The sequence below is a fragment of the Enhydra lutris genome, unplaced genomic scaffold, assembly GCF_002288905.1.
Source record: "Enhydra lutris kenyoni isolate GAN:26980312 unplaced genomic scaffold, ASM228890v2 scaffoldscaffold2, whole genome shotgun sequence".
Classification (NCBI taxonomy): Eukaryota; Metazoa; Chordata; class Mammalia; order Carnivora; family Mustelidae; genus Enhydra; species Enhydra lutris.
This window is the reverse complement of record NW_019154086.1, coordinates 39,697,204-39,722,589: the sequence shown is the minus strand read 5'-3', so window position 1 is coordinate 39,722,589 and position 25,386 is coordinate 39,697,204. Positions and strand designations below refer to the sequence as shown.

The window sequence follows — 25,386 nt, the reverse complement described above, 5'->3', positions numbered from 1 at the left end:
AACATCCTACATTTTAATCAAAAATCCTGATAATAAATCATTTGCCCTTTCCAATGAAGTAAATTATTGTGGGTTCATATAGAAGACTATTGTCTCTTATTACATACAAGAAATATGAATATATTAACAGGGAAAGAAGACATCTGCTTACAAGTTTTCTAATCAACAGTTTTCCCTTTGAAGTAGGTAGTACTGCAGGGAAGCATCCCAGTCATTATTCACAGCGACCAGTTTCTGGCTCTTCTTATTCATAAGTACTACACAAATGAGGTAGCAAATTCCAGAATGTAGAACCTGGTTACTACATCCTAATGAGGGAAAATTGTATTATACCTTTTGCAAGTATTTTACAGCTAATACAGCTAAAAACTTAAGGTTAAACAACTGAGTTATTATTATTAAGCCAAACCTGATACTTGTCCCCATGTGTTTAATGAATCTTCCAAATTCTAATGAATAGAATTTTGGCAAGTACTATAAAGAAAAAAAAACACCAATGCCTTGGACTCCCCCGCCCCCAACAGAAAACACACACTGCTGTGAAGATGATAATTACATTGGTACTCACTAATAATAAATTTTCCCGATTTACTCCTTCAATCCTAGATTAGAGCAAAATCTACAATACAGAGTGCTATCTAGTAATACCACTATATAGAAGTATTCTTTTTTTTCCTGGTAGATGAGGAAAATAACTGGAACCAATGTTTTAGAAGATCAAGGCACTTAACTTTAAAATATACACACTCTGTTTTCTAAGCAAATTCAAATTGAGCAAAATAAAGGGCTAAGAATAAACTTGTTACAGTACTTTTTATGTACGGTCAGTAAACAATTGTGTAAAGTAGGTATCTTCACAGAAGTGTGAGATTTATAAAAATTTTCTTCAAGGAAAAAGGCACAAAAATTACAGCATAGAAGCTGATTTTTAAAACTTTATTGATTTTAAAACAAAATCCAGTTTGAACCACAAAATTCAGCTTGAACCACAAGTGGGAATACAATGTCTTCAAGATAACTTTTAAAGCTATTACTCTATGTAATGATGAAACAGAATTAACAGTAGAGCATAATACGAACTTTTCATTTTGGTGGTTTATATATATTCTTAGGATGAATTTTAACACCATTTAAGAGGACTGTACAAAAACATATTTTTTTAAATGACTTGCCAAATTTATCATTATGAATGCTTAAAAACACAAGTCTATAAATGGGTAAAGAAGCACACAAACTCTTTTACAGTGAGTTTGCAAGGCTTTGCTTTTGTAAGCAAGAGAAGTGTGTATATTTTTGCTGAAAATTCTTTTTGTACTTAATCTCATGAGAGTATTGGTATATAGAAATCCACATACTGTATTTCATGAGATTTTCATCAACCTGATTTTTTTGTGTGTAATGCTAGTTCTACAAGGTAAAGAAATACCCTATTGCTCCTAATGCTAATGGACCAACCCCAATTTCTGTTCCACTCTTACCCATACAGAAAGGTCTGTTGATCTTTTAACCAGCCCTCTGCCTTACCTGCTGCCAAAGAGAAAAAGGGCTGGAAAGATTCTTGCTGTCTAATCCACTGTTCCCTTGGAGCACAAGACCAAGCACAGGGAGGGGAGAATTTAGCTGTTGACAGATTTAGCACATATCTACATGTATGCTCTAGAACACAACACTGCCTCCAAGCTCACCTTTAAGTCCTTTCTTAACACTATAAGTAAAATGAAAAGTGTTAAGTCTGCATGGTCAAACAGGAAGCTTCTCCTGTACACTAATCTTTGGATTAAAAAGTTCCCCTTAAGGAAAAACATCACTAACGTGATTGCCAATGTAGAGCTTGTTTAAATGTGACTCAAAAGGTCATTTAGAATGCCATGACAACTACTGTGTCTGATTATTAACAAGAAAAAGAGGACTAATTTTATAGATAAATGTGGGGTGAAATTACTGAAGTTCCAAAATCAATGTCTGATTCTAAACACAGTAACAAAGAAATTTTTCCATTCAGGATTAAGATGTCTTTAAGAGTTGAAACGATTTTGGAGGTCATCCAGCCCAACTTCCATCCAGATATCACGCCTCTCACATATAGTAGTCTTCTGAATTATAAAAATTTATAAAGTTATTTTTTTAAAAAAAGCTACATAAATAAAAATTATCTCTCTATATAGAAATATCTATTCAGCACTTCCATAATTTAAATATTCAAATTAAACTGGGTAGAATTGGTTCCTTCTCACCCCTACAGACTGTATTTACACACTAACACATTGAATTACATTTAAACAATAATAGTACTACTTCACTAAAAATGGAGAAAAATAGTATTCTAACAGTCCCTAATATTTTCATAAACATAAAAACTGAAAATTACATATGTGAATTAGATCTCAAACTGTTAAAAAAAAAATGTAAGTTAACTTGCTAACCTGGACTTCAGTCTCTCATTTAAGGTTTGATTCTGGAATGCAAATATGGTTTTTTAAAGTAATAAAATCTCTTGTATATAGTCTACGTATTAACCATTTACAAGGACTGTGAACCCATCACATCACAAATGGAAGGCTCTAGTGATTAACCAGATGTGTCCAACACAGAAAATAACTATTTGGTCAAAATTATAAAAGGTTTGACCTTATTTGAAATATGAAAAAGCTGAGTACTTGAAAGATATGAAAATACTCAGCAAAGACACTATGAAAAGCTGAATAACAAAGTAACTTTCTCAAAAAATTATTTTAGGCCACAGTATGTAACAGAACTTATTGCTATTTGAAATATTAAAAATAGGTTCATATATAGAAGAGATTATCAGTAATACTTTACTAATATAAAATGATACACTTCTTTTAGAAGACATACTCTAGATCTCATTTCTAAAACACTATTTTCTGATTTCCAAAATTTCAGTATATATCTAATCAAACTGACCTTACCAAAATCCCACAAATTATAAATCAATTAAAGTTCTGATTTCATTAATTTTAGCTTGTTTCATTTCATTAGCATTTGTTTTCTTAGTTCCAAAGGCTCCCGCAGCAAGTTCTCTCTTTGTGTTTTGTATTTTCAGCATATTTTCTTCAACAGAATCCTTCACAATGAACTTAAAAAAAAAAAAAAAATACTTTTTAGGTCACAGTATTTAAAATCTTCAATGGAAAAAAATGAAAACTTAAGACATGTTGAAATGTTAGTCCACTATAAAAAAATTTGCTTTCTTACAGTATATTATAGATTATTAACCAATTTTGAAAGCTATTAATCTTTATAATACACATAATCTAATATCTGATCTAGTAATTTTTTCTCAATATGCAGTAAGCATATTTAGAATACAGTAGAATAACCACAGCTGAGCACTGCTTTCCCTCATCACTCATATGGTTTTCTTGTATAAAGAATATGGCTGTAAGGCCTTAAGTTACATCTTAAGAACAGCACCAAACCAGCAAACTTTATAGGCAACTCTGTAACTGGAATACTTGCAAGATAAATTTAGCATTATATTTAAATAGCCAAATGAGATTCTCCCAGAAATGCAAGAATGTGCCTTTATCTGGTTTAATTTAAAACATGGAGTAAAGAAAAAAAGACATCTTCTCAACTGATGCTTAAGAAGCATTTCTGATAAAAACCTTGATTAAAAAAAAATCTTCATTAACCTATAAATAAATGTCCCTTAATCTTAAGTGTATCCACTGGAAACTTACCAAGAACAATGGAGTCACAATATAAAACAATAAAAGGAACAGTTCAAGAATTACTACTATCACTACTATTAGTCAACACTGCATAGAGGTCTAGTTACTGTAATAACTATACAACATTACTGAAATACATAAAAGACCAAAAAAAAAAAAAATGGAGACTAAATTTTTGTATGGGAACACTCCTTACTCATAAGGAGTGTTTATATATATTTATAAAAATCATTCTCAAATTAATCAAAACTTCAGTAAATCCCAAATAAGATTTCTTAAATGAGATCTGGGAACCTAAAACCAAAGTTCAATTTAAGAGTAAGTAATTGTATTAACGAATTTCCAAAAAGAAGGGTAATGAGAGCATTTTGCTCTGCTAGATACAAAAGCATACTTTAGAAAACCATAGTAATTTTAATAGTAATGTCCCAGAAATAGGAAAAGAAATCAAAGAAATAGAAACGTGAAGTCTGGAAAGAGAGTCACATTAATATATACAAATTAGTTTATGATAAAAGTGACGTTTCAAATCAGTAGAAAAAAAAGATATACTTAAAAATTTTGAAGCTTTTTCATGAAAAAACACATCCAGTTCAAAGAAAAGAGTTTGAAATAAACCATTTCTAATGTAACAAATTTAAAATCAGTGTATAAAGGAGTCTTTTACATTATAAAACTATATTTGTACTTTATGAAAACTGGGCAAAAAAACAATTCTCTGAAAAAAATATTAACTGACAACAGATTAGTGAAAAATAAATATGCTCAAGGTCTTAGGTGTACAGAAATTAAAGGAGCACTTTTCTGACCATCACATAAGCAAAAATTTACATCATTCTCATACATCTTTAAGTCTGTTTAGAAAGCAAAGTTTAAAGAATCCTAAATCCAGAATTTAGTTTTCTTTTTTTTAAAAAGATTTTTATTTGAGAGAAAGCCCATAGGGGGCAAGGGGCAGTTGGGCAGAGGGAGAAGCAGATTCCCCACTGAGCAGAGACCCAACACACGGCTGGATCCCAGGACCCTGAGATCATGAGCTGAGCCAAAGGCAGCTGTTCAAGTGATTGAGCTACCCAGGTACCCCCAGAATTCTACTAGTTTTCTTAATCCTGAAGAAGTACTTGCAGATAATATAATTCTCATTATGGAACTGTTTTTTTTTTTTTTTTTTAAGATTTTATTTATTTATTTATTTGACAGAGATCACAAGTAGGCAGAGAGGCAGGCAGAGAGAGAGGAGGAAGCAGGCTCCCCGCTGAGCAGAGAGCCCGATGCAGGCCTCGATCCCAGGACCCTGAGATCATGACCTGAGCTGAAGGCAGAGGCTTAACCCACTGAGCCACCCAGGCGCCCGGGAGGTACAACTTTAAAAAAAAAATCTCCCAACCCAGAAAACCTCTCCGTAAAGAGAGCAGAGAAAGAAAATGGGAGAGAGAGGAGGAAGCAGGCTCCCCGCTGAGCAGAGAGCCCGATGCAGGCCTCGATCCCAGGACCCTGAGATCATGACCTGAGCTGAAGGCAGAGGCTTAACCCACTGAGCCACCCAGGCGCCCTGGAACTGTTTTTATTAGCAAAATATTAGACTGGATAAATTATGATGTATCTATATATGATATTAAAAAGAATGGGTTTGTAGAGTCATTAAATTCACAGAAATTATAAGGGTGGTTGCTGAGGGCTGAGTTTCAATTTGAGATGAAAAAGTTCTAGGGACAGATGATGTTGAAAAGTTACACAATGGTGTGAAATTATGTAATGCCTCTTAAGTGTACACTTTAGATAAAATGGTAAATATTCTGTATGTTTTACTATGCTTATATGTTCTTTTATGGTAGTGTACTTACATGGGTGGTTCCCAATATATACCGTTAAGGGAGCAAAGTATGCTGCAGAATAATAAAGGACGACCTTATTTACCTTAAGAGACATTTTTAAAGGAGAGACATACACACAAATGAATCTATGTAAACACTGACAAAGAGACTTTGAATAACATGTAAAATTACTGATAGTAGTTTCCTCTAGAGGAGATTAAAGCTGGCCTTCATACTTTTTCTGCCTAATTCTACTGCAGTCTTTCAAAATAATACATTCATGCATTATTTGTATAATCTTAAAAACCTCATCAACCTAATTTTAAAACAGATGGCTTAAAAACTCACTTTTGTGATGATAACTTCTTGCTTCTGTCCAAGTCTATGGCATCTGTCAAAGCACTGATCTTCAGCAGCTGGATTCCAAGCCTAACAAGAATATGAATTGCTTTATTACCACCCTGATCTGTGAGTGTTCTGCCCAATTCCTTTCATTTCAATATTACTCATTCACCTTTTACTGACTTAGATTTTTCTGACAGAATTCAGAAACTGACCTAAATGCTCCGGGGAAAAAAAATATACCCCACCCCCAACTATGACAGGCAGGTATTCCCCATCATTTCACTGCATGGCTTCTAGTATCTAATATAGTGCCTGATACATAGAAAGCACACAGCAATCACCCAATGCTTAAGTAATCAAATAGTACCTTTTCCACTTTAAAATTGATCTATGTCTGCTTAACAAAGGAAAAAAAAAAGGTTACACATCCTTAAATGACTTAATTTATGTCAGAAAAGATGTAATTTATTCCATTTATGAAAAAGTGTTCTCCCCTTTTGCTGATCTTTTGATTCTTTTTCTTTCACTTTCTTCCATTTGTTAAATAAAAGCACAAAAAAAGCTTTCAGGAGTAATCAAAAGTACTAAAAATTAAAGGCTTTGTTGATGTAATTTTCTGTATCTATATTTGAATCTGACTTTAAAATTGAACTAAAATAACATTAACTCATTAAATACAAGTATTATCATGGGGACTGTCTTAAAGTGAAGAATGAAACAAGCAAAGAAAAAAATAAGCAAAACTATACAGAGTTCCTCTGTCTAGAAAGACAGGAGTCAAGTGGTTTGGAAATAACTATAATGAACTATCAAGGTTAGCGATCATTAAATTTTAAACTATGGGATGATTCTTAAAGGATGTTTAGGACAAAGGAAACTTTATACAGCAAAGTACCACCTGAAAATGTAACAAAATCGCAAATGCCTATGTTGATGACAAGTTTGTAGTGTGATTCATACTTAGGCTGTTATTTTCTTCTGTTTAAAGTTCCATTGATGGGTACCTGGGTGGCTCAGTTGGCTAGGCATCTGACTGTTGATTTTGACTTGGGTCATACACTGGGGTATCGTGATATTGGGCCCCACATCTGGCTCTGTGCTGAGCACAGAGTCTCCCTCCCATCCCTAGCTCTTAAAAAATAAAGTTCCCCATGAGCTCTAGAGAAAAGGAGATTTTACTATTATTGTAATTTAAGTATTGGGTGATTTTTCATATAGAAGTCAGATTTTAAGAATATACTTAGCTTACGATTTTCTAAAAGTAACACATTTTATGTATATTCTGTATTTCACGATTGAATACATATTGAAATTGTTATTACCAAGAGCCCAGGTACATGTTCCTTTCTGTTGTCTTCTATTTTATCAAGGAACGTTCTAATGAGCTGGCAATATATATCTAGTATGACTACCAAGAGTCAAAATTTTTTTTTAAGTAGGCTCATGCCCAGCATGGACCCCAATACAGGGCTTGAACTGAAAACCCTGAGATCAAGACCTGACCTAAGATCAAGAGTAAGATGCTTAACCAACTGAGCTACCTAGGTACCCCTACCAGGGATCAAATTTATCTCATGGTAATATAAAACTGATAGCTTCCATTTTCAGCAGTATTGATGAAGGGAGGTAATTAACTTTATTCAAAAGCCTAAAACTGAATATTTAAAATACATCTTTAATGCAACATCCCATGAAAAGGTAAAATATTTTCATGAGTAAAGTTTTTTTGATTTAATCTTATTTTCCTGGGACCAGGCTTTTATTTTAGAAGTAGAAACATTTGAAGTGTTCGATGAAAATTTACTATGAACTGCTAAAACATTCTAGCAGTTTTTTTAAACTACTAAAGAGTACAGTCTGTGATCGGCTTTATAATACTATATTTGGTATTGACAACCTTTTCTGTATCAGATACTAATACTAAGATTATAACAAAAGAAGCAAGTAATTTGGGAATTTGTCCAAAAATCATCTAAGATTATCATCAGGTTAGTTAATATAACTTAAAACGCAATTACAATGACTTTTTTATAATAACCATAAAATATTAAAACTCTAGCAAAGATTTAAAACTTCATCCACAGAACTAAAGCAAGAAAATACAATAGATCACTGCCATCCATAACATCAGTATGAAATCTGTGAATGTTAAAATATGGTTCTGTTCGGTATTTCACTGGGGAGGTTACCCCCAGCTGAGGAAAAAGCCTTGGTAACGGGTGTATGCATGAACTAGCTAGCCTAATCAGAATAACTCAAATTTGTATCTCAGTGAACTTTGTTAATGAAATTTTCTGAATTTCAGGTAACAAGCTAAAACTACAAATCTTAAATCTGTGAATCACAGAAATAGCAAATAGGGTTGCCGCTGGCCCTGACACAGTAACCCAGTGCAAATTAGAAACTGAATTACTCCTGAGTGCCTACAGCTCTATGTGCTGTTAGAAGAAGGTGCTGCTCCTCTATATATGCTTCTCTTAGGTCAGTTTGGTGAATAAAGTTCAGAATGAATTTTAGCTCCCACTCTACAGCTAGATCTGTACTGTACAACTACAAGTGACCTGTATTAGATGCTAAAATTTATCTAAAATGTTCATTAATGGCATTAGTTTCTAAAACTGTGATGCTGGACCACCTCCACCTGAATCACCTATGACCTTTATAAAAATGCAGCTTCCTGGGTCTCATGCAAGAACTCCTTAATCTCTGAACACAGAGGTGAGAAGTTGTATTTTACCTAATATTTTGCACATTAAAACAGACCATTAAAATCACGATGGTAGCTACTTTGTCTACCTTGTTTATAGCCAGATTCCTGGTGCCTGTAAGACTCCCTGACACAATGCAGGATTCACATTATTTGTTGGCCAAATGAATGAAACCACTACACTTTCTATCAGTTAATAGAAACTAATTTAATATATGGAAGCAGAAAACCACAGAATCCTGGTTTGCATATTACTGCATGAGGTTGGGCAAGTTATTTTAATTCTCCGTGCTTCAGAGAAGTAAAAATAAGGACAATAATAAAATAAGGACAATAATAAAACCTCATAAGGATCCATCCTAGGGATATCCTAGAGATATTGTGCGAATTTCAGTTGGTGTATGTAAAGCACTTAAAACCCTCATTACACATTTACTAAGTTACTATTTTTACCAAGAATTTTCACAATCAGTTACAACTATGATGGTATTTACCAAATAGTTTATTTTTTTTTTAAAGTTTAATAACATACCAAAAAGTCTACAGAACTACTTACTGGATCCATTAAAAACACTCGAGAAGCGGCAGAAAGATTCAGACCAACTCCACCTGCTTTTAAGGATAGAAGCATTATGGTTGGAGATCCTGCTTCAGTGTTTTGAAAACACTGAATTGATTCAACTCTTTTCTTCTGTGCCATGGAACCATCCAAACGAGTAAACACAAATCCAGAGGCTCTGTGGAGGGACAAAAAAGACAAGTAACACTTTCCATTTGATTTAAAAAAATGTAAGTAATTACAAATCTGTTCATTCAACCAATTCTTCTACTCATTTATTTTGACAAATATATACTAACCCATCTACTAACATGTCATGCTCTGCAGTTTTTTTCTGATAAAGTCAGGACTAAATCTTTAAAATCCTATGCTCCCAGGCAATATTCTTTATTGTGATTCTGTCATTTTAGATAGATGAAATGAATATAACTGGTAAAACATTTTTTGCTAACCAAATCAAAATACACAAAATCCTTTCACTCAAAGTGAGAATCAATATTGAATTTACCTGAGTGGTGTTTCAATTAAAGACAGGAATGTTGTAAACTGAGAAACAACTAAACTTTTTATGTTGGGATTCTTCTTTCTTAAGTCAATCAGTGCATGCATTAGAGCATTAATCTGAAAAAAAAAAATGAGGACACCCATTAGATTCTATTTTGAATAGGCAAAATACATACAACTTTTTTTAAATTAGGAAAAGAACGTTCCTGCCCCATTATTTCCCTAAAATGCCAAAGTAAAAGAAAACTAATGTTTTTAAAAATTAAGATTGAAAGAATGCACTCAAACTGAAGCTCCTTTCCTCTCAAACTCACCACTAGAAATAAAAATGTTAACACCAACAGAGTATAATATTCTAACGATAGGGTTAAAAGCAGAATTATTTTAAGACATGGTATCCTTTTAAAAAGAAAAAAAAAAAGATTCTATTTATTAGAGGGTGAGAGAGCACAAACAGTGGGGACAGGCAGAAGGAGGGAGAGAAGCAGCCTCCTCACTGAGCAGGGAGCCTGACATGGGGCTCAATGCCAGGACCTGAGCTGAAGGCAGAGGCCCAACTGACTGAGCTACCCAGGTGCCCAAGACATGGTATCCTTTTATAAATGTAAAACAAATACTCAAATATTTGCCCATGTGTATTTTACCTTTGAACTAGATGTCCATTCCATATTAGACTTTTTCTCAGTGTCACATGCCAATTCTTCTGGAGGGCATTCTAATAAATTGTCTCCATGTATATCATTTCTGCACAAAGGACATTTAGCATGTGGCTGTATAAGAGTAAGATATGAGTAAAGTTTTTAAGAGGAAAAAATATAAATTTCCCTAAAATTTTTAAAAAGATGATAAACTATATCCTTAATAGCTAATGCTTTCTTAGACTTTTTATTAGATTCATCCATTTGAGATAAATTTGTACATGCTGAACTCCAGGCATGTAACATTCCTATGTGTTAAGTGGGACTGGGTAAAAAAGGGAGCTAAAGTATGGTATGTGATCTTGACTAACAGCAGGAACTTCAAACAAGTATTATTATACAATTTGCTCTGGAACATGGTCTCAACTCCAGAGGTCCACTTATAGTAGGATTTTTTTCAATAAATACAGTGCAATACTTATATATAATAATATATATTATGTATAGTATATACAAATCTATATACATATATAGTACAATATAAAAGGATATTCTCTTATCATTTTATTATTTTCTCTAGCTTACTTTAAGAATACCACATATAGGGGCACCAAGCTGGCTTAGTTGGGAGGAGCATGCAATTCTTGATCTTGGGGTCATGAGTGTGAGCCTTACATTGGCTATAGAGATTACTTAAATAAAAACTTCAAAAAGTAAATAACACATATAACATAAAAATATGTGTTAACTGTTAGTGGTAAGGCTTCTAGTCAACAGTAGATAGAAGTTTTATAGGAGTCAAAAGTGATATGCAGATTTTCAACTGCACAGGGGGTTGGCACCCCTAACTCCTACATTGTTCATGGTGAACTGTACTATTTGCAGACAAGTAAAGAAACCAAAACAGTATCTTGAACCTAACTACAATACAGCACATTATTTGGAACTGTTTTTTAGAAGAAAAAAAATATCCTTCTTAATGGCTTATAAAGCTAATGTAGACCTGTTAAATCCTATCAGACTCATTCAAAGCAGTATTTGTTGTGTCCATTTGTACCAAGACATGCTAATATGTCCTACATTACTATATACCAAATACCGTTACCAAAAAAAAAAAAAAAAAATCTGAAACTGAAACAATGTTAAAAGTATAGTGTGATTACCTTTAGGGAGCAGGGAGAAGGTAACTGATTAGAAGGGGACACAAGGAGACCAGGATAGTAGTTACATGGATGTATTTACTTCATAATTCACTCAACTGTACAATCATGACTTGTGCATTTTTTCCTATATGTATACCAATGAAAATATTTAAAAACAAACAAATACACCTCTACCTCTGCTGAAGAACTGCTTAAAGGATTATTCCACTTCAAAAAATTATACCATATATAAGAATCCAGGCCTACCTTATCCAATAAACAAATGAGGCAATTAAGCCCTTGAACTATGGTGAAGCCAAACTGAGATATGTTCTATGTGTACAATATCACCAGACTTTGAACACTTAAGTTAAAAAACCATGCATATTATCTCAGTAATTTTTATATTTTAGATAAATTAGATAAAAGTCATTAACTTCATCTATTTCTACTAGAAAATTTAAAATTACCTTTGTGTCTCACATTATTGATCTATTTATTAGACAGCAATGATCTTACCAACAGAACTAGGATACTAACTGATTATGTCTCTAAAAGTATACTGTCTTTTCATGTTTAAAAGAGCTTAATTATAAGAAATATATCAATATGAAATACTGACATACATAATTAACCAAAAAACATGCACTGGTAAATCCAAGTGCAAAACTCTTTAGTCGTTGGACTTAGGTTTCATTACACTCAAAAATGACTAGTGTACCACTCTGTCAAACACTGAATATGTACCTTGTACAAAACTAACCTGCTCATTCTGAATGACTTGGCAAATACAGGGTTTACAAAAGACATGTGCACAGTGGGTTATGACAGGAACTGTTAAAGAATCCAAGCAAATTGCACATTCTTCATCAGAACCTGAGCTCAGAATTAACTTCATCTTCCTTATTAACTTTTTCCGTAGTTCCTCAGGTGTATCATTTCCTAGAGAAAAGGCTGAAAAATTAATATCACAGCAAGATTTGTAATATGATTAGACAAGTTCATCTTATATAGGGAAAAGTTTTACTTGGGTAGTCTTTATTTAGGCTTCTTTTATCACAGGAGACAAACATGATTTAAATTTAAAGAAAATTCAGAAGCTGAAATAGTAGCTAACCCACGTAATACATCTTACACAAAAGCATCATTACAATCTGCACATACTACCACAGAAAAAAAAGGCAGATCCAATTTGAAACAATCACCTAAGAGTATAACTGGAAGACACCTGGAACACATCACTATTATTCCATTTCATTGGTAAGAATTTGTGAGTATATTCCACTTATGTCCTATCCTAAAAACAATGTCCATTTGACAAATAAGACACTATAGGCCATACAAAAAATTTCATTCTGATTTAAATATTCTTAACAAATATAATGGTGTAAACAAATCACATCTACTTACCTGAGGGACCACTGGAAGACACTGCATTTGTAAGAAGGTGAGTATGACAACAAATCTGCCGCAATCTAAGCAAAAGACCCAGGACATCTGCATAGTGCGCAAGGACAGTGCCTTCATTAAAATACCTAGGGGTAAAAAATGTTAAATATTATGAAGGCCTCTAAATATCATTCCCTATTCTAAAACGGTGGAATAAAAATGGCATTGTTCTTTTCTCTGGAAATCACGTCAAAAGTACCTTTAATGAAACCATAAGAGATTGTAACCATAAAGCAATATAGATCAGAAATGGCTGCCAATTGCAAAAGAAGTTGGATAGGAAGATGCTGAGAGACAGGACTCTAGATCTCAAACAGATCTGCCAGAGAACAATTCTTCAAAATAGATGGCAAGCCCTGAAGGTAAAATCAATATCCTTCATGTGCAAAAACAAAACTAGGGTGCATGGCTGTGGTCTGAACTTACATGGACAAGTTTTACATCAAGGCGAGAAGGCAAGCTAAACAAGGAAACACAGCAAACCTACTGTGTTTTCAGAAAAGATTATGGACACTAGAGTCCACATTATAAGGAACCCTACAGCTTCTGATCTTTGTTGTGTAAGCACAAATAAAACCTGAAACAACTCAGCTATAACCCTGAGACATAATTAACAAGGATACTTCCTATTAGTCTGGGACACAGCTATGCCTTCTCACCCCATTCATATTAACCTCTTGCAAATAACTAAGCCAGAACTCAAGATACTCAAATATAAGTAATCAGCAAAGAGCAACGGAGAACAAATGGCAGTGAAAGAATATTCATCAAAAAAATGCTGCCATAGGGGCGCCTGGGTGGCTCAGTGGATTAAGCCTCTGCCTTTGGCTCAGGTCATGATCCCAGGGTCCTGGGATCAAGCCTCACATCAGGCTCTTTGCTCAGCGGGGAGCCTGCCTCCTCCTCTCTCTCTGCCTGCCTCTCTGCCTACTTGTGATCTGTCTGTCAAATAAATAAATAAAATTGAAAAAAAAATGCTGCCATAAAGCAAATAAAAATTATGAGCAAGGATACTGCCATGATTTACCATCACAGCGAAATAACAGAGATGAAAAATGAGGTGGTATAGCTCAGGAGTGTAAAAGAGAAAAGTGAACCATCAGAAAAATGAAAGCCACACTGAAACCAGCATAAAAGAGACAAACCACTGTGAAAAAAAAAATGTGGGAAACATAAGAGATAAAAAGTAAAACAAAAACATAAGAATAAAATTTTACCTATGGAACAAAGAACATCCTACACACATGAAGATAAAATAATGGAAAAGAAAACATTTAAAGAAAACCTGATAGGAAAGGGAGTGGGGCGGCGGGGGGGGGGGGCTGGCAGGGGAAGAAAGCCTGGAATCCAGATTTAAATGGTGTATGTTTCCAGAAAAAAAATCAAGAGAGAGAGGTCTTGGTCAAATTGCTAGAGTTTAAAGAAAAACGTTAAAATAAAATCAGGGTTTTCTTGGGGCGCCTGGGTGGCTCAGTGGGTTAAAGCCTCTGCCTTCGGCTCAGGTCATGGTCCCAGAGTCCTGAGATCAAGCCCCGCATCAAGCTCTCTGCTTGGCGGAGAGCCTGCTTCCCCCTCTCTCTCTGCCTACTTGTGATCTCTGTCTGTCAAATAAATAAACTTTAAAAATAAATAAATAAATAAAAATCAGGGTTTTCAATAGAAGTACACCAGAACAATGACAGTAAAGGCTTCTGAAGGAAGAATGGATGATTCAAATACTATATACTAAGTCTATCACATACTTAAATATATTAAAGCAATCAAAGTACAGCTTAATGATTAGGAGCACAGACTCTAGAGCTAGGCTAAGTTCAAAACCTGACTTTGCCAATTTAACTGTGAAGCTTTGGGTAGGTTTCTTAACCTTTCTTAACTTCAACTTCTTCATCTTTAATGGTGGCATGGTAATAATACATACCTCATAGGACTGTTGTATTAAAAGAAGCTAATACATGGAAAATACTTAGAATAGTGTCTGGATTATGATAAGTAATAGATCTGTATGTGTGTGTATGTGTGTGTATATATATATATGCACATACTAGTAATATTAGTATATTATTAGTATATATATCATACACATATTAGTAATACTATGTCAACAATTACTTCTAAATATTCAACAGTACAAAGGGGCAATATAATATAAAGGTTGAACTTATAAGCTCTAGAACCAAACTGCCTAAATTTAAATACCAGCTGTCATTCACCAGCTGTGCGACACAGTACAAGTTTCTTAACTGCTCTGTGCTTCAGATTCATCTTTAAAATGTGGGTAATCCTTGTGCTGACTTTTTAAGATTATTGTTAACTAATACATATAAAAGCACTTAGGGGGCTCGTGGATGGCTCAGTCTGTTAAGTGTCCAACTCTTGGCTTAAGCTCAGGTCTAAGCTCAGGTCATGATCTCAGGGTCCTGAGATCCATCCTGTGTTGGGCTCTCTTCCCAGAGGATTACTTGAGATTCTTTCTCCCTTGCCCTCTGCCCCCTCCCCACTAGCACTTGCATTAAATAAACAAAAAAAAAAATTTTTTTTTAAGATTTTATTCATTTATTTGAAAGAGAACACAAGCAGGGGGAGTGGCAGGTAGAGGGAGGGGGAAAAGCAGGCTCCTGGATGAGCAAGGAGCCCAACGCAGGGCTCAATTCCAGGACCCCAGGGATCACTACCAGAGCTGAAGGCAGACACCTAACTGAGCCGCCACCCAGGTGCCCCTAAATAAAAAAAATCTTTAAAAAACACATATAAAGCACTTAAATAAATGCATTAACACCTAAAAAGTGCTCAGTAAATGTTACTAAATGTACTACATATTAAAAAGAATAAAAATAACCTATTTTCTAACGTTTCAATAGTTATTCTTCTCAACCTTTTCAAACAGAATAACCTCTACAAACAGTCTATTCCCTAGCATGGTCACTTATTATACTAATAGTCAGCACTTCAGTTTAACAAATCCCTTTTGAGTACCAGATAATTAGAGCAGAAGCCTCCTCCAACCTCACTAGCCATTCCTGTCTTCTTTGTTAGACCTGTTCTCCAACTTCACTCATTCTTGGTGATCTCATCCAGTTTCATGCTTTAACTAACCATCTATACACAGGTGACTTTCAAATTTACATCAAGAACAGTCCCATGAACTCTAACCTTGTATCTAACTACAAGACATCTCCACTTAGAAATCTCAGAGGCCATCATGCAATCAATGGGCCCAAAACTGAACTGATCTTCCCTGAAAAAAACTCTGTTCCTCCCATAGACTTAGTTCTGCAAATGGTAATTCCAACCTTCCAGTCACACTCATGTGAAAAATCATGCTGTTACCTTTAACTCCTCTCTCTCACTCCCCATACCGTATCAGTCAGCAAGTTCTGCTGGCTTTGCCTTCAAACTATAACAGAACCCAACTGTTTTTCACCCCCTTCATCACTACTACTACTGTAGTGAACACCGTGATCTCTTTCTTTATTGCCAGTTATCCCTATTTATGCCCTTACTCCTAGAATATCAATCTTAACACAGCAGCCAGTGATCCTTTTAAAATATAAATAAGATTATGTCACTCTCCTGGGTTAAAACCCTTCAAAGTTTTCTAATCTAATAAAAAGTAAAATCCAAAGTCCTTGAGATATGTGCAATGCCTTATGAAACTGTCATGTACACCCACTCCAATCTCTGACATCATGAGATCCTGCTCATATTACCCAGCAACACTTCCCTCTTTGCTGTTCTTCAAGCTCACTGAATATTCTTTCAACTCAGAGGCTTTACACTTGTGGCTCCCTCTGCCTGAAATGTCTCCTAATTCCACTCTCTTTTTAGATCTTTTCCCACACAGACCCTTCTCAGTAAGGTCTTCGGTGAATACCCAATTAAAACAGTTTCACCATTTCCCATTCCTTTTCTCTGCTTTAATTTTTTTCCATCAAATTTTATTTTTTAAAATTGTTTGTTCCCCTCCGTTAAAATATAAACTCCTTGAGGGTAGAGATTCTTGTTTGTTTTATAATGCTATATCCCAATATGTGTTACACAGGCACATATTACATTTTGGTTGACAAAATGAATATGAAGGAAATTTCAAACACCACTGAAAGATTTTGAACTCTGAAATCACTTGCTCAGTTAGAACAATCTTTTTCAATCTAATTCCTGTTAAACCTGCTTTGTATTCCAGTGACATTTTTAAATTTGAAGATTCCCCTATTTTCTCTGCCCTCTTCTGCCTTCACCTCTCTCCTACTCATTCTGGTGCATGGGCACTCACATCGAACATGTTCTTGCCTCAACTAGAATTTCTCACCTTCTACCAATCCCCAATCCCTTTATTATCTACTTCATAATTCCTATTCCCAAGATTTCACGTGCTGTTTGGAAAGTCGTATTGACTTCTACATATATCCAATACTACATAAAGCCTATCCACCACATTAAGAACCTTACAACTTTTTAGAATGGCTGTAAATCCCATGATCTTCCTCAACTTCCCACCACCTTTCCCTGTAGATACCCTTGCCTTATATTTCACTGACTGTACTCTTTACCACCCACTAGGCTTCATTTTTCTCCACCAATTTGCTTTATTCTCTTCTCTATCTGTAGTCTCTTCCATGGTCTCTCCTCAAGGCAGTTAACCCAAATAAAATGCAAAAAAACTGAGCAACCAACTATCAGTCCCATGTACCAGTCTGACTTTCTTCTTCCTTCTGCAAACGTCATGAAAAATGGTCTCATCCTACCTACAGCTGCTACTTTGTGGTACACACCTCAGTATTCCGGTGAAACTATGCTAAGAGTTTACACCGGTAACTTCTGAATCAACAAATTAAACAGCTTTTCTAAGTCTCTGCATCATGTGATACTACTAACCATTCCCTCTTTCTTGACTATGCTTTCATGGGATTCTCCCAACAGTACTTTCTTTCCTAATTCTGTTCTTCACAGAATCTTCTACGGTAATTTCTCTTTGTTTTCCTATTTCTTAAATATGGGCATTCCCCAAGGTTTTGTTCCTTAAATAGGTTTATTATCTCTCGCTATATATACTTCTCTCAACGTTTTTATCTACTCCCATGATAGACAGCCAGGAATAGAAGCAAGCAAGGTCTTCTCACTAGCCACTCAGAACTTGCCATTTCATGTAAACTTTTAATTTTTTCCTAACTTAAGGAATTACTCACCTGTAAATTATAATACTATTTCATTTACTTCAACTAATTTGTAAAAAGAAATTTAAATCAAGAGGCAAGTTACCTTTCTGTATACTTCAGACTTTCCTAACATTTCTAAGAAATACTATTCAGTTAAATTGGAAAGAAAATAAAAATTATTTTCTAAAATAGCTTTCTTTTTTCCATACCTTCCAATAGTAGCTCTGCCTTCATTTTTCACAGACTGATAAATTTTTCTCTCTTCATCTGAAAGTGTAATGTGCTGAATAAATACTTTACGTTCTGGTAACTCCAAAACAGGTTTTCCTTTGATTTTGCTTGTCTTTGTTCTTCTTAGGGTAATATTTTTAATTAGGGATTGTAAGCGCCTAAGTCAAAATAAATAAATAATTACATAACCTTTTATTTCTATATAAGTTGATTCAACAAGAACAAAAAAGAATATTTAATATATTACTACTATTTTAGAAGCAAAGTCAAGGTTTTTTTTTTTAAAAATCCCTTTGAGTCTTATCCAATCTGATAATCAGATATATATTCTATCAATAGAAAAATACAACAATAATGCATTCATTGCCCTCAATTCCTGTCACAGTTTAATCTTCTTTTATCCTGTCTTTATTTTTTTTAGCTTCTCCTTGATTTTGTTCTATTCATTAACTTATTTTTCACTTCTGTCAACTACATCACCTAATATTCAACATTCACATTCTTAAGTACCTACACAAAGTACAAGGCATTATACTAAATATCATAAAACGAATACGTGGAAAGATCTTACCTTCAAAAAGATTTTTCAGTAATACAAAAACCAAAGTACAAAAATAATTTTTATAAAGATGCCAAAAAAAATTCAAACATGATGTGACAGTTCAGAAGAGGGAGAAATGCCTTCTAGGATCTACAACCTTTACACTCCCTTCTCAACATGAGAAAAAAGGAGGCACATCAATTCTTTACGGAAAGAAAGGTTTTTAAGGAAAGGTTTTTCCTAACACTGAAATATAAATACAATTTCTTAAATTAGAATTTACATAGTTGATTCTGAGAATCAAGCAGACAGTTCTGTAAACTAGGTTGGTGGCTGTTGAACCTTTTTCACTGTAACCACAATAAGAAACACATTTTATTCCATCCAGCAAATATATATATAAAAACACATACACATATAACAGAAACCTTTCACAAAATAATACTACGTGTGACGATTTAAATTTCTTTAAATCTTCTACTATTTCATTTTCTTTTATAATGCTTGATGCCATCTTTATAATGATTTTACAACCTGCTAATGGATCCCAAACTCTACAAACCACTGCTCTAGGCAAAAACCTTAAGCCACATATTAGCCTAGTACCCTGTGAAATGGCTACCATACCAAGCTAAATTTCATTTATCTGTCTCCATGAGAAACAACTTTCTTTCTTAAACTCTTATGGATGCTAGTGTATATCATACCATTCAATTACCACTATAAAAAAGCTACATAAGTTGTGAAAATTTAATGAACATTAGATCCTCAGAGCATATAGTTTTTCCTGTCATTGTTTAATCAATTAATGGTGATTTCAAGGGCAACAGCAACACACAAAGACTATAAAGCTCTGCCTTTCCTTTCTGTTTGGCTAAAATCAAAGAAAGGGAAGGTTTTTGTTTTAGTGGTAGTTAGAAATCCTTGTATCCCCAAACAAGAATCAGTAGGCTCTGAGAGCCAAAGACATTAAGCTATAAACGCTCTTGGAAGAAAGCCAACAGTGAAGTTAAAATAATAGCCAAAGTGACAATTGGTTCAAGCTGCTTACAGTTATTTGTTGCCAATATTAATCAGTTTACATGAGATTACTTACCTAAGTCCTCCTTCATCTCCCATTGTGACAGGACGTTGTATTGTTCTATGCCACCATTCTCTATCAAGAAACGGTTTAAGTTTTAAAAAGGAAAGAAGAGACCACAAGTCCTTTAAAGAATTTTGAATCGGAGTACCTAAAAATAACAGAAAACTGTTTTAACTCTATAGTGTATCCATTCAGAATATCCATCTCACCCAATCATAGGAAACAAGAGTTGAAAATGGGCATTCTGCACCAGGCACACCCACTAACTATCAAGGTATAACTATAATCCATTGTTAAACATATACATAATCTCAAAATAAAGTTTTGCTATAATTTTTGCTCTCACTTGCCATACTAACAAAGAAAAAGACCATAGGTCCAGTAAATTCAACTTTCTCCTTATCCAAGAACATTTCTTTATTTGATTTTAAATCAGCAGTACTAGCAAGAAGGAAAAATGAATCTGAGTTTACACTCTCTTCCCCATGTCCCAGTAGAGGTGTCACAAGTAGCAAACAGGCCTGGCTTCAAGATAAGAAACAGAGAAATCGAGATTCTGATTGGAGAATTTAAGTGTTTAATGAATTTCCAAAGTTCAAAAAAAAAGTCTAGTGATTTGTTCCATAAACTGACTATAATTCAAATGTTGCCAGAGCATAGGCAACTGTGAAAAACAAGTCAAAATACTTTATTAAAAGACTTTCATGATTAATTATGGACAAACTTTATATACATGTGAAGTTTACAAAGTTACCTCACTAAAACTTACTTAATGATACATATTTGAGAATTAATTAAAAAAAAAAAAATAACCTTTTTACCTGTTAATACCCATCTTCTTTCTGCTTCTAAATCAAGTACAGCTTTTGTCTGCTGAGCATTCGGATTTCGGATGGCATGTCCTTCATCCAGGATCACTCTTAGCCACCTTATGCTATGTAATGGACTATCACCTTTAGTCTGAAATAAATGTTTCATGTGAATTAAAAAACACAGGAAAGTAAAATAGTACACTTCATGTAATTTGGTAAACACAAATTATTATTCTTTAATATCAACACCTACTAGGTGGGAGACAGTGCTTTAAGCACTATATACATACATCATTAAATGCCCAAAAGCTTATGAAGTATTATTTACTCCTATTTTACAGATGAGAAAACTGAAGCACCAAGGCCGGGAAGTATGTTGCTCAAAGGACCACAGCTAGGAAACAGCAGGGCTACCAATTAAACATAGAATTTAAACCTAAAGTCTGAATTTTAGAACACTTTAGAAACCTGAAGCATATTTCTTATATTCAACTTCTGAAATATGAGTCTCAGTATACTTACTCCGTAGTCATGAGTTAAAATGTTGTATGTAGTCAAAACAATATCCTGTTTTGAAAGCAAGGCTGGGTCTCTTATACGATCAGGACCATAATAAACATAAAAATTCAAGTGCACATCTGCTTTTATATGTTGTCCAAACTGGTCCTAGAAGAAAATTAGAAATATTTAGAATAATAAACAGATAAATAAATAATAATAAAAAAAGTTTGATAAACTATTGTCCTGTACACAAATCAAACTACTAAAATTACATAAAATCAAGTTTCCTGCAATCTAAGCTAAAATAACAATAGTAACAATACTAATTATTATCTTCTTGTCAGGAAAATGGATATATATGCAGAAATAATGCATTATATACATTTTGCTTAACCCTACCAATGAGTAGCCACTTCACTTTTAGGAAGAAAAATAACCAAATTTCTTTAAAACTGTATTTTTTTTAATTTAGTATTTTAACAGATCGGATCTTTAATGCTTCTAGTTAGTAAAGTTCATAAAATCAAAATTAAACTGTAAAAGAACAAGCAATATTTTCAAGAATGTAGGCAGAGATTCAAGATAGTATTCACTTTCATTCATTTATCACAGACTTACTATTTGCCAGGTTATCAACAGAAAGGTAGTAAAGCTAAAAAGAGAAATAAGACCTGGTCCCAGCCCTCTCTGAGGACATGATCTGTTTAAAACACTTGACTTTTTCTCTCAAACCTGAGAGATTCTGAGCAGGGGGAAAAAAAAAAAATCATGGTTAGATTGGAAAAAAATAAAAAAGAATACCAGAGAGGGGCACCTAGGTGGCTCAGTCAGTTACGCGTCTGCTGTCAGCCTCAGGTCATGATCCTGGGGTCCTGGGATCGAACCCTGCATCAGGCTCCCTGCTCAGTGAAGAATCTGCTTCTCCCTCTGCCCCTCCCCTCCCACTACTTCTGTGCTTGTTCTCTCTCTCAAATAAATAAAATCTTTACCAAAAAAAAAAAATATATCAGAAAAATAAAACTGAGAACCTATCATATGAAAGATGATAAATAAAGTCCTAATGTACCAGAAGAAAGAAAAGAATAGGTAAAAGATAACCAAGAAAAAGGGACTAATGGGAGGAGCCTGGGTGGTTCAGTGGGTTAAGCCGCTGCCTTCGGCTCAGGTCATGATCTCAGGGTCCTGGGATCGAGCCCCGCATCGGACTCTCCACTCAGCGGGGAGCCTGCTTCCTCCTCTCTCTGCCTGCTTGTGATCTCTGTCAAATAAATAAATAAAATCTTAAAAAAAAAAAAAAAGGGACTAATGGGACTTGAGGACTAATTAAATATGGGATATTAAAAAAGGGGGGGGAGACAAAGAAGCCTCTCACACTTTGAGTGCCTAGAAGCTATATGATAAAGATATAAAGAAGTTTAAAAAAGGAAGGGGAAAGTGGGTATAAAAATGAGAAAGAAATGGGGCACCTGGGTGGCTCAGTCAGTTAAACGTTTGACTTTGGATGGCTTAGGTCATGATCTTGGGGTCCTAGAACCAACCCCCATGTTGGGGGTTTGTGCTCAACAGGGAATCTGCTTGAGATTCTCTCTCTCCCTCTCCGTCTGCCCCTCCCTTAGCTCGTGCTTTCATGCTCTCAAATAAATAAAATCTTAAAATGAGAAAGAAATAGTATTATTATTTTAGATATTTAAAATTTTTGGACACTACAGAATGGCTGACTGGATATGTATATTAGAAATATTTATTTGTTTACTTATAAAGATGTATTTATTTGAGAGAGAGAGAATGTGCAAGTGGGGGGATAGGCCGAGCGGGAGAGAGGGAGGGGGAAAGAGAAAAAGAGAGAATAAATCCCAAGCAGGCTCTCTGCCAAGTGCGGAGCTGATATGACTCAATCCCAGGACCCCCAGAGATCATGACCTGACCAAAATCAAGAACTGGACACAACAGACTAAGTCACCCAGGTGCCCCTACTAGGAAAAGTAATATACTGGTCTGTAATACAATGGAGAGATGGACTTAACAAAGTTATCAGCAGATAGTACATGAAGCTACAGGAATGAGTAAGATTTTCTAAGAACATACATAATGATTAAAGGAAGTTAGGGCAGAACCTACAGGAGCAGTATTTAAACTGTGGGTCTGTTTTTATTGGGGTAATTTAAAATACTGCAGCAAATAAAAAAATAAAAATAAAGCAAATGTGGCAGACTTTTGAAATTCTTGAATCTTGTTAAGTAAATGCAGATCTCATTAAAAATGTTCCTGTTTCAAAAACCATACCATGCTTTAAGGTGGGGGTGGGCAGAAGAAGGCAGACTAAATAGAAACCATGGAAGAAAAACAGTGGTCAGAAAACTGGGGAAGCAACAAAATTAGGTAGGGGAGGGGGAAAATAGCAAAGTTTCAAGATGGAATACAGTGTTGATTTTTTAACTTGTAATTTATGTTCATTCCCTTCTTTACACAAAGGTTTAAAGATAGCTTATAAAAATAAGACATAACGGGCGCCTGGGTGGCTCAGTGGGTTAAAGCCTCTGCCTTCGGCTCAGGTCATGATCCCAGGGTCCTGGGATCGAGCCCCGCATCGGGCTCTCTGCTCAGCAGGGAGCCTGCTTCTTCCTCTCTCTCTGCCTGCCTCTCTGCCTACTTGTGATCTCTCTCTGTGTGTCAAATAAATAAAATCTTTAAAAATAAATAAATAAATAAATAAATAAATAAATAAATAAAAGACATAACAAAATGCTACAAAAAGAAAAATAAAAGAGCAGAGGGAAAGAAAAAGGGAACTCACTGAACATGGTAACAATGAGGTCCCTGCAGGCCTTCACAGTTTCTACAGAGGGTGGGAGCAAAAAACCAGACTATTGGGGGGGCTGAAGAGAGAATGATAACTGAAATAGCAAAGGCAAAAATACTAAGAAAGAGGATAAAAGATGAAAGAGTAAAGGTGAAAACTTACAGAATTTTATTAAGAAATCTGGTGAAAAAAGAGAAATAATTCAATATGAGAAAACTGAGTCAATGGGTTGCCTTGAAATGAAACAGAACAAATCTGTAGCAGGATTAGACCTGAAATAGAAAAAAATTAACTTTCTAGAGAAAAAGAACGATAGTATTGAGTTTCTAGTCACTGTGCTTCAGTTTGTGTGTGTATGTGTGTGTGTGAATAAAGTATGTGTTATTTCATTTTCTCTTGGGAAGATAACATGTCCAAATATCTAGAACAAGTATGTGCTAGAAGTGGGATTGGTATCTTACACCTTTAAATGGACTCTCCTCTATCTAAAGACAAAAAAAGGATGATAAGGTAGTTCTGGCCAGCTCACTAGGGTGCTATGACATTTATTTGCAGGCTAGGAAGAGAGTAGCTTATTGAAAGATTGCAAAATTCTAATTTTTTTAAAAAGATTTTATTTATTTATAAATAAATAAAAGAAAGAGACAGTGTGTGTATGTGCACATGAGAAGGGGGAGGGACAGGAGAAGCAGACTCCCTGGCTGAGCAGGGAGCCTGACTCAGAGCCTGGTCTGGGACTCCAGGATCATGACCTGAGCCCAAGGCAGACACTCAACCAACTGAGTCACCCAGGCACCCCACAAAATTCTAATTCTTGACCAGGAATCCATACAAGCCCAACCATCCCTCATCCTTAAAAATCAGTTTTTTCTATAATCTCATTTAGGCAAGACTTTGCCAAGGAGTTTCCTTTTGAAGCTTCTATTATCTAAAATTTTGTTTTCCACATACAAAATTATAATGAAATACTGATGACCCATTTTTAAAATACATATCCCCAAACTGTTTCTATCCCCATTAGTTCTACTGTTTCTACTGTTCTACTGTTTATATCCCCATTAATACTTGCAAACCTCACCCTCAAACTGTCATTCTAGTACCTAAGTATTGGCCTTCCCAAAATGCACTACATTTCTTAAGAGAATACTTCTGTTGGAATAAAAAAAAAAGACCAAAAAGACCAAGAAAGAACTAAACCTCACTCTTGTCCTAAGAGGAAAAATGACACCTAATCAGAGGTTAATTTAAAAAAAATATACACCAAAAACTTAAAAAGAACAAGAGTACGCAAGAGTCAAGAAGAAAGAAGCATAGAATCTGACAATTAGACAGTAACTACTAATCTTTTCCAAAGCAATTTAGAGAAAAAGTGGCAGAAGCCAGATTACAAGTTAAATAGTAAATAAAAGCA

At 34.6% G+C, this 25,386-nt stretch overlaps 1 protein-coding gene across 8 annotated transcripts in view; it reads right to left on the bottom strand.

Moving 5' to 3' along the window:
- Positions 1-922: 922 nt before the first annotated feature.
- LOC111148660 (helicase like transcription factor) overlaps positions 923-25,386 on the bottom strand; it is a 54,444-nt gene continuing 29,980 nt past the window's right edge. For 2 of the 8 annotated variants that reach the window (XM_022505427.1, XM_022505452.1), the window contains exons 15-25: positions 21,197-21,340; positions 20,684-20,822; positions 19,875-20,010; positions 18,216-18,395; positions 12,815-12,939; positions 12,168-12,358; positions 10,269-10,394; positions 9,629-9,741; positions 9,118-9,298; positions 5,858-5,938; positions 2,162-3,097 (exon numbers count right to left, since the gene is read on the bottom strand). In XM_022505427.1, the coding sequence (XP_022361135.1) occupies positions 2,945-3,097; positions 5,858-5,938; positions 9,118-9,298; positions 9,629-9,741; positions 10,269-10,394; positions 12,168-12,358; positions 12,815-12,939; positions 18,216-18,395; positions 19,875-20,010; positions 20,684-20,822; positions 21,197-21,340 (1,569 nt within the window). In that variant the 3' untranslated portion in view covers positions 2,162-2,944. Of the gene's footprint in view, positions 2,094-2,161; positions 3,098-5,857; positions 5,939-9,117; positions 9,299-9,628; positions 9,742-10,268; positions 10,395-12,167; positions 12,359-12,814; positions 12,940-18,215; positions 18,396-19,874; positions 20,011-20,683; positions 20,823-21,196; positions 21,341-25,386 lie in introns of those variants that run through there. The other 6 variants (XM_022505436.1, XM_022505444.1, XM_022505459.1 and 3 more) reach the window with 6 other exon arrangements.